The sequence below is a fragment of the Lissotriton vulgaris genome, chromosome 2_1 (genome assembly GCF_964263255.1).
Source record: "Lissotriton vulgaris chromosome 2_1, aLisVul1.2, whole genome shotgun sequence".
NCBI lineage: Eukaryota > Metazoa > Chordata > Amphibia > Caudata > Salamandridae > Lissotriton > Lissotriton vulgaris.
In genome coordinates this window covers 1,284,900,156-1,284,916,885 of record NC_141687.1, presented here as the reverse complement: position 1 = coordinate 1,284,916,885, position 16,730 = coordinate 1,284,900,156, and the positions used below count along the sequence as shown (strand labels likewise).

The following is a 16,730-nucleotide window of genomic DNA, read 5'->3' as shown; positions in this document are numbered from 1 at the left end:
TGGATGAATATTTGGGATAATCCCAAGCCTGTCTGCTGTGCTATGGCAAACATCGAAGTTCAGCCAAGCTTGGCAAGTGATTCTGTCAGCCAACCATGCAATCTCAGGTCTGTGCCTTGCAATCAACATGAGGTAGTACATACCCCCATCTCTCAGATAATTGATTTTCTTTCAGAATTTTACCAAGAAAGGAAGGATGAGTGTTAACAGATTTCATGAAAAAGCCTATTTGAACTGGTTTAGGGAGCAGCTGTTCGGCATCACTCTTAGAAGGCATCTTATCCGATGGCCCATACATTAGTGATAACAGATGAGCTTAAACCTTAATCAACCATATGTGTGTTTCCTTAAAGATTGTCTGGGAAAACATTATTTGTATCTAATCAATACATTTCATTGCGGGTTTTGAACCTGCAGCCTATAGAACTCTTTGTTTTCTTGAGATTAAGTGATGCCTGAAGATATACCTGCAAAAGATTATAGCCGTATGTTGACCTGATCAAGTGATCAACACTTTTATCTTAAAGTTTTGACAGGTGGATTGCCTCCGTTTATGACCCAAAATATGACGTGTAGACTTTCTCAGGCATTAAAACAGCCTCGACTAGAGGCATGGCAGCTACAGTCACACCCTTCCCTAGAGTGTCCCTCAAAGAGATTTGTAGAGCAGCAACATGGTGAACAACACACATCTTCATCAAGCACCACTTGCCTGATATTCAGTCCAGAGATTAGACAGTGGGACAGGCAGTGCTTGAGAACCTATTCACCTCGTATACCCCTGTAATTTAATTTCGGATTCTACTTTGTTAATTTCAGTTTTAAGCATGTTACTCTATGCAAGATCCAATGTGGGAGAAAAAATAAGTTACCTACCTATGACTGCAGTTCTCCAGCCTTGACATCTTTAATGAATTCACTTGTGACTCACCTTCCTCTCCTTTCACTTTATTGTACATTGCTGACAACTTCAAACAGTTGGGAGCCTCTGTGAAAAGTAGCGCTCTGGCCCTTTTTTTATCTCATTGGCTTCTTTTATTGTTCTTTATTGGCCATCTATATACACTTCTTGATTTACTCCGACTACCAAAAGCTCCTAGCCCGATTTCAGGCAACTTTTCATGCTTGTGAATCTATGAAAGATCTACCACACATAATCCTTGGGTCTAAAATGACAGCGTAAGCATGTAAAGTGACACGCAAAATCAAACGTAACAAACTCTGGGAAATTCCCTTTCAGGACGAAATCCCTCACCCATCATAGGTGGCATGCTTCATCATCTGAGATTCTCCTCTTGGTGGGAATACCTAGTCCCACCAGGGCCTACAACTCCCTCACTGAGAGGAAGAAGCTCAGGGATGTTTTTGTAGTCCTACTCTACTCAGGATATACTAAATCCAACAGATGAGAGGCACTGAAAAGTTGTGAGGGCGCAGTGCAACAAAATATCAAACTGTGAAAGTGGTTATGTTAAAACTGATTAACGAGAACAAAAACTATTGCTTTTAATGACTTGTTCTCGCTGCCAGGATTAAAAAACAGTGCACCTGCAGTATGGATTTAAAACTGTATGTGTTGGACGAAGAGGTCTGGCAGCGAGAACAAGTCATTAAAGTAGAGCAGGAATACAAAAACATCCCTGAGCTCCTTCCTCTCAGTGAGGGAGTTGTAGCCCTTGGTGGGACTAGGATTTCGTCCTGTAATTTTGGACCCAAGGATTTTGTGTGGTAGTTCTGAATAATTGGGGATATTATCCTTGCAGATCGTTAAAATTTCCCTTGGACCCCCTTTCATATATATTTGTGTTAAGTATCTATGAAAGATAACAATGCTGGTGTGTCATAATAACTGGTAAGAAACGTTTTCATTGTGTATCTACAACTACTCCATATGTACAATAGATCTGCAACTCTGTTGCTTTTTCTTATTTAAGTTCATGCTTTATTTGATGATAGGGTAGTGTCAGTGGGATATAGGTAACTTAACTTGCTCCTATGTTCTGTACCTAACAAGTAATACGAAATCTCTACACTACTTTATTGTTGGAGACACCATCCTACAAATACACTGTTCCCTCCTTCGCAGAGTAGAGGTGTGGGAAGCGGTAGGCGTGAAATGCATCTCTCCTCTTATTAAGCCTGACCATCTCCTTTATTTTTTCCCAGGTGCTGCTGACGCTAGACGATGACCTTGACACAGTACAGAGAGATAAGATCTACGTCTTCTAGTCCTTTTTTGCAGGATTTCAGAAAGGAGTGCTCGGTTTGTACAAACCTTGGAACAAACCACTAATTCCGTCCCACACTTTGGGCCATCTTGCCGAACTTAGCCTTTGGTTCCAACGTCTACAGTGTAGCCGTTCTTAGACCCTTTGCTGCCGTCCTACCAGGTGTGACTTTGGGAAGCTTTCTGGAGACATTGAGGCTCTTCCCAATGTAGGCGCAGTGAAAGGACTTTTTTTGGCCTGGCCTTATTTCCAACTCGAAGATGTTTAGTGCCAGTGTAGCACTCCAGAGAAGCAAGAAAAATGCATATAACGAATGAAGTAAGGATGCTTGGAGCTTTCTTAAAGGACTAAAATCCTTATCACAAACAGAATATTTGTTTTCTACTGTGTGTGTGTGTGGGTGTGTGTGTGTGTGTGCGCGCACAGAGATGTATGTGTGTATGTCAATATCAGTCTTTGCACAAAATCCAGCTAATAAATTGCCAACATTCCCATAAACCACCATTGATTTCTTTGCTCAGGTTCTCTGTGGTCTTGAAATCTGACTGCTCTCTTATGCTAAGAGCAGTCTCTTTCCATCCGTGAATATTTCCCATTGTGCAGCCTTTGCTTCCTCTGCGTTTTTACTTGACTCATCGGAGTAGAGGGAGCATACGGTCATCGTTTTAATTGCCATGTGATGAAGCATTGTGACTAGCTTACTTTGGAAGCCTTCACTCCAGTGACATAATGGAGGTGGAGTCATGCGCCTTGCCCGCTGACGGAGGTTGCTGCTCTGGCGTCAAGAACTTCCATGATTTCTGCCCAAGTTTGCCTAGTGCACCTCACTTACATGCCAAATATCCATTTTCACTTGTCACAGTCTAGCTGAGCCTTTCTGCCACACCCACTGCTCCTGGCTAGAAGTGGCGTTTTCTCATGTGTTTGCTAGTTGGTGTCGGATACTCAATACCTCTCAAGACATTCAAATGATACTGGTTCCTCCTACCTATAGTTGCTGCTTTCTGTCTTCGTCCTGTTTCAGTCATTAAAAATAACAAACTACCTTGAAGGTCCCCATAGCAATCCATGACTCTGTTTCCGGTAGAACATGCTGTCCACTAGAGGCATCCAGTTGGATAGATTCAATTAGTTGGGGTTTATTGGCCCAACCTAAGAATTCATTTAGGTGCCTTTAGGTCTTACTGGTGGCTAGTTGCAAAATATCAGATCATTGCCTGGAAAGCTGTAATGGGCACTTTACATACTCTAAACATTTCTCAGGCGCCCTCCCTTTTCTTGGACGGCTTCTGTGATGTGAAGTACTGTGCCTTGTCATTTGAGAGCCAGGTGACTATTGGAGAGATCCCGCCCGACTAGCCTGTCTTCTTTAGATAATTGAATGTTTGCTGAATCCTGTAACTCGAAACAGAGTGGGTAGAAAAATATAGGCCAATAAATCACAATATAATCTTCCTTGCCTCTTTTCGCACAGTTTACAGCTGTTGTCTTTTTCTCCAATGCCAGTGAAAGACCTGCTTATATGGGAACCTTTGTCAGTGCCAGACACTACTAATCAAAATGTGTTCCCCACTAAAACACAAACACAACAAGTAAGATCTTCAACTTTGGTGGTGCTGAGATATGTAAAAAAAAATACATCCACGGCCACAATCAAATCAGGCTCCGCATTAGATCCTTGCCCTCTAAAAGTCATTCTTCCGATCATGGACTATCTCTCCCCTGACATTGTATCAATCTGCAACACAATGTTCAGAACTGGGCTATACCCAGACTCCCTTAAAAACACCTTGGTCAGACCCCTACTTAAGAAAGCTAATCTGGACAAGAACCAACTAAAAAACTACCGCCCCATAGCCAGTCTCCCCTTTTTAGCCAAGGTAGTGAAAAAGGCTATGAACTCACAACTCTCAGAGTTAATAGAAAAACATCACCTATTGGACAACACCCAATTTGATTTCCGCAAGTTCCACGGAACCGAAACTGCCTTAATAAAAGCTACAGAGGACATAAGATTGATCCGGGACCAGGGAGGTACAGCAATACTCGTACTGCTCGATCTGTCGGCGGCCTTCGACACGGTCGACCACAAGATCCTGGTCGACCGTGCCGAAAACCTGGGCATCCGCCACATGGCTAGAAATCTGCTTTCCTCCTTCTTGGCTGGTAGATCACAGGTGGTCACACTGGGGCCCTTCCAATCGCACAAGCTGTCACTACCGTGTGGGGTTCCCCAAGGCTCATCCCTTAGTCCGACACTATTTAATATCTACGTGTCGGACCTGGCCTCTGTCATCAAGGCCTATGGGATGAGCCTTACCTCGTACGCGGATGACACCCAGCTTGTGTTGGCCATCAACGGGAATGGAGACAAGGTAGCTGAAAACTTCCAAGAGGGCATGCGGGCGATCAGTGAGTGGATGGCCTCTAACTGCCTAAAGTTAAATGCTGAAAAAACGGAGGTCGTCATATTTGGACATCTCTCCCCCGGATGGTCAAACACCTGGTGGCCCCCTACGCACGGAACACCACCTATACCAGCCATCACCGTCAGAAATCTGGGGGTGATTTTTGACGATAAATTAAATTTCATGGCCCACTCAAATAAAATAGCAGCAACAGCCCATCACAAACTTAGGCTGATCAAGAAAATCATGCAGTTTCTACCAACCTCAGCAGGTAAGACGCTGGTAAGCGCCCTCGTGCTGTCATCTCTTGACTATTGTAACAGCTTATTCCTGCGGGATGCATTATCTTCAGGGCTCTACAAGGTAAGGGCCCTGGATTCATTAGCAGCCTGCTTGTCAGCTACACTCCCTCCCGTGCTCTCCCCTCTGGCCAAAAGAATTTGTTAGTCGTGCCCCGGATCAGGAAACAACGCCAGGGAGGAGGATCTTTCCACTTCCTAGCTTCCTCCCTGTGGAACTCTTTGCCACTAAGACTCCACGAAGATCTGTTAGCATTTAGACAGGCTTTTAAAACTTGGCTCTTTAAGCAAGCTTATCCTTAGTTAATTTTTCTTTCTGTCACATGTTATGTTTTGCCAGTCTTCCACAGCGCCATGAAGCCTACGGGCGTACGTGCGCTTAATAAATTTAATTTAACATAACATAACATAACATCAACGCCCAAGCAAGAGTGACCAACAAAATGCAGACCATCCAGAATGCTGCAGCCCGCCTCTTGTCTGGAATCCCAAAGTTCTCACCAATCTCTGAGACTATAAGAGACCTGCATTGGCTCAAGATTCGAAACAGGATCAAGTTTAAAGCGCTGTGCATACTCTATAAAGCACTGCACAACTGTGGTCCACATTTCCTGAAATCCCATCTCAGATACCAGTCCTCCATAAGATCGCTCCGATCTAACAACCTTAAAATCCTTCAAATACCACAAACAAAAACAGTTAACTGGGGCGATAGACGCTTCCTTGTGGCAGCTCCCAGGTTATGGAACTCCCTGCCAGCTTCCATCAAAGACAGCCCATCCCTGATGCATTTCCGCAGAAAGATAAAGAGCTGGCTGTTTGATCAAGAATAGTTACCGGCCTAACCTCAGGAATACATTCAAAGTTTCTAGCGCCGAGACGCCTACGGGCAATTGTACGCGCTGTATAAATCTCAAAAATAAATAAATAAATCTGAAATAAAATACCACTGGTACAAAAGACATTTCGATCCTATCTATTTGCTATCACAGAACCTCGTCTTGGAGCTATTGGTACAACCAGAGAGCATTGCTTTACCTGGAGCGTTTGTCAATGTATTCCTGTCTGTTCTGCTTCACAGGCACAAATATGGTGACAATCACATAGAGATGCTGCAACGTGCACCTCCAGACAACAAATTCTGCTTGCCTGACTTGCTGAAGTTCTTCTGATGAATGTACGTTATGGCTTCCTTAAACCAAGCCAACTTACCCGGTACTCTTTCATATTATTCATTCTTTTAACTTCCCTTTTGAGATTTTAACATTATCTCTTTTGCAGCTAAGGCCTGAAAAAAGCTTTGTAGTGCATGATTTCTAAATCCATTCGTAAGTCAGTCATTCAGATGTGCAGAAAGTGTAGGTGGGTTGTTTCTGAAGCTTTGTGAGATCTTCTTGGAGCTTCTAATTCAATGATTTTCTAGACGGTTCACTAAGACCCCCTCTTTTTGAATGAGGTCACAAGAGTATCCATTCAGAAGGCTCTTCTAATATGGGGAAATCTGTCGGTTGATTAATTTTGACATTCCAGATCATTTTTGTTTGAACAAAAACGTTACCTAGTGGCCTTTCACCCACAAGCATTTAACATTAATATCAGAAGCAAGTATGCTTGCACAGCAAAGCCAACAGCAACATTAATTCCCTTTGTGGGATTCAACAGGTGATTGACCAAGACCAGAAGCAGACAAGTTACAAAATAAATAGCTGAGATCTCAGTATTAGACTGACAGCATGAGTTTTCTGTTGCCAGAGAAGACTGGTCCAGGCGAAGTGGGAAGAAAAAACAAAACGTGGCATGAAGAGGTGGATTATCCTTTGGCCTCACTAAGATGGCAGCCTCCAGCTGCTGTCCTATCTGCCATTGCTAAAACCTCAATTTGCCTGGAGTCCAAAACCACACCTGGGAATAGATGTGTGGTTGTTCGCCAACCCTTGACCTGGTACACTACCAAAACATCAACGATTGTGGTGATAAATGAGCATTTGCTACTTGTAATGGAACTAAGAGTAGATCTGTGCTCACAGACCCAGGTTTAAAGATTGAATGAGGGATGTCCTTGGATAAGTAGGAGTTGGTATGTGCACAAGAGAGCTCAGACTATGGAAACGTGTGGAGCTGAGCTGAACCTTACACGACACAGAAAGAGTAGTTCAGTACCAGGTGCTCTGAAGTGGAGACACCATTCACCTCTTCTTCAGGATGCAATAGACTTCTTCAGGAAGGGCAGGTAGATCACGATTTGCTCAGTGGCTGGACCAAAGCAAACGGTCATCTAAAGAAGTTTGAGTAGGGTAAAATATGCATTCTAACTGCATTAAATGTCTTATGGGAAATTCAAACCGTTTTGGAATGCAATTCTTTACTAAAAAAGGTCTCCGAGACCTCTTCATGAATCTTTTGGATCAACAAATATAGGTGATTGCATTAGGATTTCTGTAAAGAGAAATTGTGGAGAAGTCATTGATGATAATAGCTGTCATATAATGAAAACTCATAACAACTTGTTGCTTGAGATGCTAATTGGGTAACAGCGTGTATCTAATGTCTCTGATTTTGTGAAAACAGAATTGTAGAACCCTAAAATCAGCATGCGCATTCATCCCTTTTTTTTTTTTACATCAAATCCACTTAGGTTTATTGTCCTCAAAGAAAGTGCTTTCATCTGCTTGCGTCAACTGTTTGCGTATGTCATAAAAAACAATACGGTTACTCCCTGTAGATTCACCATTTTTTCGTGTGTTGATTACTGTATCCTTCGTGTCATGTCTCCCTAATTTCCTTATTCAGCACATACAGCTCCTCCAGAATCTTGCTGCCTTGCCCCTTTTAGGCCTCCCTCCTCGCTGCTCTGTCTCTAATAAGCTCAGAGCACTCCCCTGGTTGCCAGTAGAGATGTGTTTCATCTTCAAGGCTATCATGAGCCTTGCAGGATCTTTGCTCTGCCTTAGTTTGCTGGAGAGTTAGGCAATATATCCCTAGCCGTAAGCTTCGCTCAATTGTAGCTTCTCTGGCCTCTGCCCCTCCTAATCTTCTGTCTTGTTTGGGAAGCAGGGGCTTGTTTTTCTTACCTTGCTCTCGAACACTGGACTGCATAACCACTTCATCTGTGGCACAAATCTCACCATTTCCACTTCTGCAGAGTCAGAAAACATGGTTATTGTACTGATCTTCTCCTTTGGAAAACTCCTAAAGCTCACAGCACCAGGACACCCTTTTTTGGGTGTTGCACTTTATAAATTCATGTATCATCACCATCAACAACAGCTTTGGTATTCACCTTTTCTAAGAACGAGACGTTTAATTTCTTGGCAGACTAAGATGATAACTTGGGAATTGTGAAGAAATGCTGGTCATTAAATTACTTTTAATGAGTTGTGGCCGCGAGCAAAAGATGTATTTTTCCCAAAGACACACCTAAAAAAAACTGCCCCCACCCCATCCCACAGCAGCAGTGCAATGTTCAAATGAATGTGATTATCCGGATTCAGTGATGGAAGAAGCTCATGTTCACTACTTGTCGCCATTTATATTTGCTTCCCCACTGAGTAATCATCTGGTCCTGAACATACTTGGTAATGTTAAAATGGAGATCTCATGATTGGAAAAAAAGTGTAGTATTTATTTCTTATTTTTAACCTGGTGGATGCAAAGTTTTGTTTTGGTTCTGTTTATTTGTTACATTTTACTTTCAGAGTGAAGTAGATTTTTGTTTTACTATATACAAAAAAAGGCTGTTGGGTTCTATTTAAGGTCGGACGGGTCTGGTGTGTTCCATGTCTTTTCTGGATTTGATGTAGCTTCCGCCTGACTCTGCCGTGCATCGGATCAGGCAAAGTGTGTTGCAATGCCCAGCAGGTTGCCGCCCTAGACTGGCACTTTAAAGAAAGCACAGAGTTACATCTTCTGGTTTCAGCAGAACATCGACGCAGCTGCACATCAGGAACGACGAGGGTCATGTGAAAGTGACATGAAGTCCCAAAAGTATTCTGGGAAAAAACAACAGGCCTGCCCTTAAACTACTGCAGAAGAAATGTAGTTGTTAAATGAAAAGCAAACGAAGCACACGGCAGGGCAGACTCACACAAAACGGAACTATTAAGGTAAAATACAAGCCAAATATGCCTTAAGGCTCTTCAAGTTTTAAAAAAGAAGCCAGTCCTAAAGCTTTGTATCATTTTTATAGGATTAGTAACGCATTTAAAGTAGTTTTTCACCACTCAGATTTGCACATTCCAATCATTTTGATGCACCTCGAGCGGTGCTTCAGCCCTACAAATGCTTCTACTGCATACACTAACACATTTATTTATGAGTGACATTATTTTTCTTCAACATCTGTTCGTGTTTCTGGTTTCTTTGAAGATCATGTTGCCAGGTATATTTCAGTCCCACACTGGATTGTATTCTAAATTGCACTGGAGCTGGTTTTTTTTTTGTTTTGTTGGTATATTGTTAACACTACACTGTCATCGGTTACTTGAGAGGTCAATATGTACATTAGGCACCTCTTTGCTAAATAAAGTCTTGTCATTATATCAGTCCTCAGGGGGGCAGCAGCGAGGCTGAAAATACTAGGTAGAAAGCGGACGTGAAAGTGCAAGGTACAAGGCGCCAAGCGCGTGCAAGTCCCGGAAAATGCTCTTGCAACAGTATTGGTGCATTTAGAAGTATCTGACGGGTTTTCAGGTGCCCACGACATTTGTTAAACCCTTCAAAGATGTGAAGCTCTTACGTCTGAATTCTCCTCATGTGCCAATATTCGACAGTAATGGAGGAGGGTCTGTGACAGGCGAGTGTTTTGATAACATGCTTGGAGCGTAAGCAAGCTATCTATAATGTTTTAATGTGCGACCTACTTTTAATGCCCGGACTTACCTCTTGGGACTGAAAAGCATCGAATAGCAGAAGCAATAGACTTTATATGACGGTCTAGAGCAACTACTGAAAAACAATGGGGAAAATCCCTGAATATACTACCACCTTATTGCCTGATGACCCGTCCAGGAATTCCTCGTGGAAAAGTAGAGACGTGCGGGGCATTCTACCTATTCCCTTAGAGTTGGGGGTAATGCACGAGTCCACACTGGAAACCAATTTCCGGACTTCATTTTTGTCCTGATACCAGCGTTCCACGTCAAGTCGACAATGTTTAGGAAAACACACTGCGCCCCTCCCAATATGGGAAGTGCGTTTTCCTAAAATAGTATCTGGGTGACCTCGTAACTGAGGATAAACTCTGTTTTTTTGTTGTTTCCATTTTCATATAAAACTTGCCTGAAAAAAATAAGTCTGAAATGCTTCAAAAGTATGAAGAGCTGCGTGGATTGTTTCTAAATGTAGAAAGAAGAGGTTGAATGAGCAGTTCTGTGGTACAAGTGATGCCAGAGCAATCGGAACTCATCCTTATTCAAATGCCAGTGCCCAACACTGGTACAATAATAAAATATGTACAGGCTGGTTAAGTGGTTATATCATTCTTTTATATATGTGGTGACACTAGACTTGGGTTACAGCCAGGGGATGGATACAGGGCACTATTCTCTGTCTTAACCAGGAAGCGTTCCATTGTAGCAGGAGGTTGCTTGTGCACGGGTTGGGACACAACCGGACCCAGAAGCGTCATGAAATGTAATGCCACCCACAGCAGCGGTGACTTTTTAATCTGTTCTGGATCACCTTCAAAAAGTAAACTAAGCGACGAGGCATTTCATGCTGTGATTGTAAAACGTTGAACTCTGTGTTCTATTTCGCAATCAGTTTTTGAAATCAGTTTCATGTATGTTGAATTTATTACTATAAAACACCACAATATCAAAATAACCCTGTGGTGAATTAAAAATAAAATGAAATTTAAATCCTATGTGTACAAAGAGAATTTGATTTTCAGGTGGAGATGTGGTTATGGTTCTGAGGTTAGATAGAGGAGGGCATTGGTATGGAGTGAACATTCTTAATCCCTAAAAATATCTGACTTAAACCCTATATCGACTTTTACTGATTTTTTTGGGTCTGCTTTTTTGGCTTTTTGTTAGTTGATAATCTAAGCTAATAGCCCACGTGGGTGATGCCCACTTGTTGAGCTAAAAGTCTGTGAGTGGTTTTGGAAGTTGTGCAATCCCCTCCCTTGATCAACTTGTTTTCTGTTCTGTTGAGAGCAGGCCTCACATGTTAATTCAATCCCCTTTGCAATTCCCTTTGTAACACATGGATTTCCACAGTTTTAGAAGTCTTCAATTGTGGATATTTTCAATTTTGATGTTACAGCAAATATTACAGAGTTTAGATTGATGATTTTTTTACTCTAGAACTAATGAAACAGAGAATGTCAACAGCAATGTTCTAAAGTTTGTGATGTCCTCCACACCATATGTGAAATCATAAGTAGTGCAGGGATTTGGAGCTTTTTTTCCCCAGACCTCTTGCTCACGTGATAGATGTGAGATGTGGAAACCAAATAAGTCCGCAGCCCAGCTATCCTTCCTCCTTGTGGGGTGTCATATTAAAAAACAGTGGGCTCCCGATCTTACTGGGGCTTGCCAAAAAATTGACAGTCATGTTGCTCCATCAAACTTATCAGACATCTGAACTGCAGTGGATAACAGAATGCATGCTGTTAACATCGAGTCTACATACTGACCAGAAACTAGCTGATAATCACTGAAAATGAAGACGAAATCTCTACACAAAAAGAAATGTAAGCCCTTTTGAAAGAAATACAAGAGATAATCTAGTATCTCAAATACCACACAGAAGATGCAGAATAATGTATGACATAGGAGTTTCCCCATACGAGGATTGTTTATTAAAGTTAACAATCCCAAAGGCCTACAAATTATTTTGTAGTGTAGTGCGCACAAAAGGTACAGGCATCCGCGTCATCCCAGGCAATGTCAACAAGACCTGTATTGGCAAGACTGTTGAATCGGAGACTGTGACTTACTGCTACAGACTGCACACTGGAATGGTCCTTTCACAGTTGACAATATCCATGTTCTGTTGTTTTCCAAATACACCACAGCAATACAGCAACAGAGTACCTTTTTACAGCAGTGAAGCTAAAGTTACGAAAGCTAGGCCTGAGGTTTTTCCGCTGTTTCCTGCCAAGCTGAAGATCCTAGAAGATGTTGACTGTAAAAAAGCAGAACCTCCCATTGTAAAAAAAAAGCCATCTAAAACACATAGTATTGAAACACAAATGGGAGTGGTGTCTGTCCATTTTGGGCTCACCTGTAGGATGGAGAAATTGGACGGATTCAAGTGCATTATTACAAGGTACTGGAGCGAACCTGCGTAGTTCCACAACTGTTGATGAAGAAAAGCCTATAATGGCAGCCAGTATTGTGTAATGCTTGAGTACACTGCAGTTGAGATTAGTGTTTCATTTGTACTAGACAAGGGTGCAAAGGGCAGGTTTCAGGAAGACACACACCAGCATGATTTTTGTTGTAAGTTTACTTTTTCCAGTATCAGTAATACAGCCAGCAGGGCAGCCAGAAGAGAAGCAACTGACCCAGCATTCAAAACATTACATTCTACATTCCACCCAAGAAAAACCTTAACACTCTACATTCCACATTCCCTTATACTAAAACTCAACACATCTTCCCGTCATACAGAAAAATAAAATGAATAACAGAACATTAAAAAATGTTACAAGATAACATGTAAGCAGTTTCACAATACATAATCACGTAACTGCACTGCTACCTTCCTTGCCATAGGAGTTCTTATGTGTGGAAGATTCTTGTCATTGGAAACCCCTACGTGTGGCTTCTCCTGAATTGCTGGCTCACCAACACAAAACGTAACTCCTGGCCCTCTTTGTACAACCAGCTTTTCCTTATTCCTCCATTTGATATCTTCCAACCTGACCACATTCCTCTTAACACAGACTACTTTTTTGGGATCAGAAAATGTAGAATGACCCTTGGCAATTTTACCAGGCAATGTTACTCTGACTCAATCTCCTTCCTTGACGTCTAGTCACTATCCCTTTTTCACAGACCTATTTTCCTTGAGCACATTCTCGTTTAACTTCAATGCATGCCTTCTTTTCCTTGGACACCTCCAATCCATTCATTCATCAGTGCACCAGTTTGTTCGCTGCTACCCTTCCCTTGAGTAATGCAAAGAGTGACATACCTATGACTGCACTGGGTGTAGTGTGTAACGCTCATATTAATTTCTCCAGCTCCTTGTTCCAATCTAACCCACTTGCCAATTACAATTGATCTTTGTCCTTAATCACTCGGTTGCACCTTTCAATAAGACCAATACTCCTGGGATGGTACAGGGAGGTTGTGACTTGTTTCACACCACACTTATTCATTAATTTGCCAAATTCATCAGATGTAAATTGTACCCCTATGGCCATCACCAACCCAGTAGAGCACCTTCCAGCAAGAACAGTTCATGCAAAAACATTACCACATCTGACGTATTTATAATCCTGACAGATTTCACCCCTGGCTAGCAAGAATAATAAACTAGGAACACAATTCCATATCTATGGCTTTCCCTCCGCATGTTCATGGGTCCAATAATATCCATGCCTAGTTTAATCCACTGTCTCTCTGGCACTGGCACCACTTCAACAGGACTTGATATCATCACTTGTGACTTAACACTCCAAGCACATACAACATACTCTCTTACCCATTGCTTCACCTCCCTGTCCAATCTTGGCCACCAAAAAGTTTCTCTGACTCCTTTTCATTGCTGGCATGCCTATTTGCCCTTATGTCCTAATTTCAATACCTTTGCTCGTACACTATGAGGCACCACCAGTTAATTGACATGCCTCATTATGTCATTAGACACCCAATTCCTCAAAAACCTCCTTGTACGTTTTCAGTGAGTCCTTCACTCTCCCTTTGACTATCTTTTATCTAAATATGATATCAACTCTTGTAGTACCCTATCTTGTTTCACAGTTTTTTTCTATTCCTCCTCCTTTATGCAACCTCTTTCCTCCGTCATTGTTCATGCTACAACAGAGAAATCATGATCTTTGTCCTCTTCCTCACTTGTCTTCACCTTCAAAAAAGGCTACAGTGACAAACAGTCCACAAAGATGTTCTTCACCCCAGGTATGTACTCCACCTTAAACTGAAACTCCTGCAGCCCATAGTGCCATTTAGCACTCATAGGTGGTGCGCTGCAAGCTCCTCGAGTGGAGATTAGATTGACCAAGGGTTTGTGGTCCATTTGTGAGTAAATTCCAATCCCACAAATACTTCCTAAAATGGTTCACTCCTCACCATCACACCAAAGCTTCACGCTCTATGACTGAATATGTGCCTTCTGTCCTGCGAAGGGCATGTGACACAAATGCCACCACCTTATTGCCATCCCTTCTCTACATCAACACAGCACCCAAACTGTACTGGCTGGCATCTATCACCACAATGCACATATCACAAGTGTCAAACAACTTGAGTGGTATAGCTTCTGAAATCTCCTCCTTGATCACACAAAATTCCTTGTTCACTTCCCCTCACCACTCAAACCTTACATTGTTCGTTAACAGCATCCTCATCTCTTTCGTCCTCTCAGTACATTTTGGCACAAACCGTGCATAAAATTCCAGCATTTCAAAGAATGTTCGGCACTGGTCTTTATTTTGGGGTGCTGGGAATTCCTTAACAGCATTCACCAAACTTCCTTTGGGTTCCACACCTCTGGCTGACAACTTATGTCCCTGATAATCCACACTAGTCACAGCAAAATGCCACTTGCTCGCCTTCAAAGTGACACCTTTATCCTTTAAAATAGACAACACCGGGGAGGAGCTACGCGAGCGTCCGAGATGGCCGCGTGAGCCCAGAGCTCCCGAGACCCTCGCCACTCTTTGCGATTTATCCTGACCTTATCCTGAATTTTCAGATGGGCTTTTGAAGATGAACCTTTGCTGATCACTTTGCTCCTTCAAAATTATGATTTGGACTTTGGAAACCGAAGTTACGTTTATGCGAACTTTTGAGGCCCACCTCTCGGTAAGCCGGGGACTTGGCAAGTTGGCACGCCGGGACGGAGTTGAACAACAACGGCTGAGGGTCTTCCCCCAGTAGCCCTGCATCGACTTTCGGTTTCACTTTTGGGCCCTGGCATTGCCTGACGGCGCGACAGTTCAGTTCTGTTGGAGATTCACCCAGGCTTTGATGTATCAGAGTATGTCTTCTCTCCTCTGCGCCGCTGTGTTGAACTACACCTTCGCCTCGGCCACACGAGCCTCCAGTTGAAGGCTTTTGGTGTCTTGCCCGCAGGCGGCCATTTTCACCAGGTTTCACGGGCCCCTTCGGGGCTTGTCTCCCAGTATGGCGGCGAGGGGCGACGTTGAGAAACGGAAAACTAAGGCGCCCATCCGCGGGGGGTCGGTCCAAACCAATGTCATGGATCGGTATACACAACCTAAAGGATCCCCTGGTGGCACCAGTTTCACCCCGGAGGACGCCAAGGACGAATCCCCCATGCCTACTGACCCGTCTCTTCACGACATCATGAGCGCCATCGCGGGCATGAAGGAGACCATCGGCCAGCAGTATGAGGCCCTAGCCCACATAATCAACACAGTTGCTATCGATGTCACCTTGATCAGAGCCGATTTGTCCAAAACCAACGAGAAGGTGAAATCGTTGGATCTGAAGACCTCTAGCCTCACGGCCGATGTGTCCGAAATTTAGACTGAGATTGGCAACCTGAAGTCTACCAATGATCTCATGTCTCATCGACTGGAGGATTTTGAGAATAGGGCTAGACGCAACAACATCCCCGTCATAGGTGTCCCGGAAAACCCTGAGAACCATTCGATAGACCTCCTGGTGAAAGACCTCGTTCTGAACCATCTTGCCTCTAAGGGACTGAGCAAGTTCTTTGCAGTGGAGCGTGCCCATTGCGTTCCGAGTGGACGGCCGAAACCGGGCGCCCCTCCAAGGCCTATCATCGCCAAACTTTTTCACTTCAGAGACCGGGATGTTATCCTGCAGGCCTAGAGGGTGAGCGGCCCGGTTAAATTTGAAAACTCCACTGTCAACTTCTACCCAGACTTCACTCAACTTGTCCAGAGACAGAGGATTGGTTTTCAGGGTGTTAAGCGCAGACTCCGAGACTTGGCATTGAAATATGCGATGCTGTTTCCCACCAGGCTTCGTGTGGAGTACAATGACCGGAAATTTTTCTTTGACCGACCAGAGAACGTGAGCGACTGGCTGGATTCTCTGCCTGCCCGGAACAACAGATCTGAGCGCCCTGGTGGTGCCGAGGGTGGTGAGCCGGAACAGAAACGATGACTTGGCCCCTGAACTCCGAACATTTTACTTTGCGCAGCTGGGTTCTATAAGCTCCTTATTTTTGTAGTTCATTATCGTGTGCCCGAGGGTGGTGGGTCTCTTTCCTCCTCCAGGGTCTTCTTGTAGATTGGGTAATGGTAAGGCGACAGGCACACTGCAAGTTGGGGTGGCTTTCTAGTCTAATGCAGGGGTGCAGGGAGGGGGGAGTTGTAACGGGATTTGGTCGGGGGTGGGGAGGGTTGTTTGTAAGTTTGTTTTTCTTTTTCAAGGCAACGTAATGTTATTCTCTACGACTCAAAGGTTGTACTCTTTGTGGGGCGAGTTCTGTATCGCTAGTTGGGATGGGGGGTAGTGGGTTGAGGTTAATATCGTGGAATGTTAACGGGTTGGGTGACAGGATAAAACGTGGTGTAGTGCTACAATTTTTGCGTCGCCTGTCCCCCGATGTAGTTCTTTTACAGGAGACGCATCTAGTAGGCAACACGTGTCACGCTATGAATAGGT

At 43.5% G+C, this 16,730-nt stretch overlaps 1 protein-coding gene across 2 annotated transcripts in view; it reads left to right on the top strand.

Moving 5' to 3' along the window:
• Nucleotides 1-2,726, top strand: part of SIDT2 (SID1 transmembrane family member 2) — a 292,970-nt gene extending 290,244 nt beyond the window's left edge. For both annotated transcript variants that reach the window (XM_086957049.1, XM_086957048.1), the window contains one exon: nt 2,167-2,726. In XM_086957049.1, coding sequence (XP_086813175.1) covers nt 2,167-2,229 — 63 coding nt within the window. In that variant the 3' untranslated portion in view covers nt 2,230-2,726. The remainder of the gene's footprint in view (nt 1-2,166) is intronic.
• Nucleotides 2,727-16,730: the final 14,004 nt, after the last annotated feature.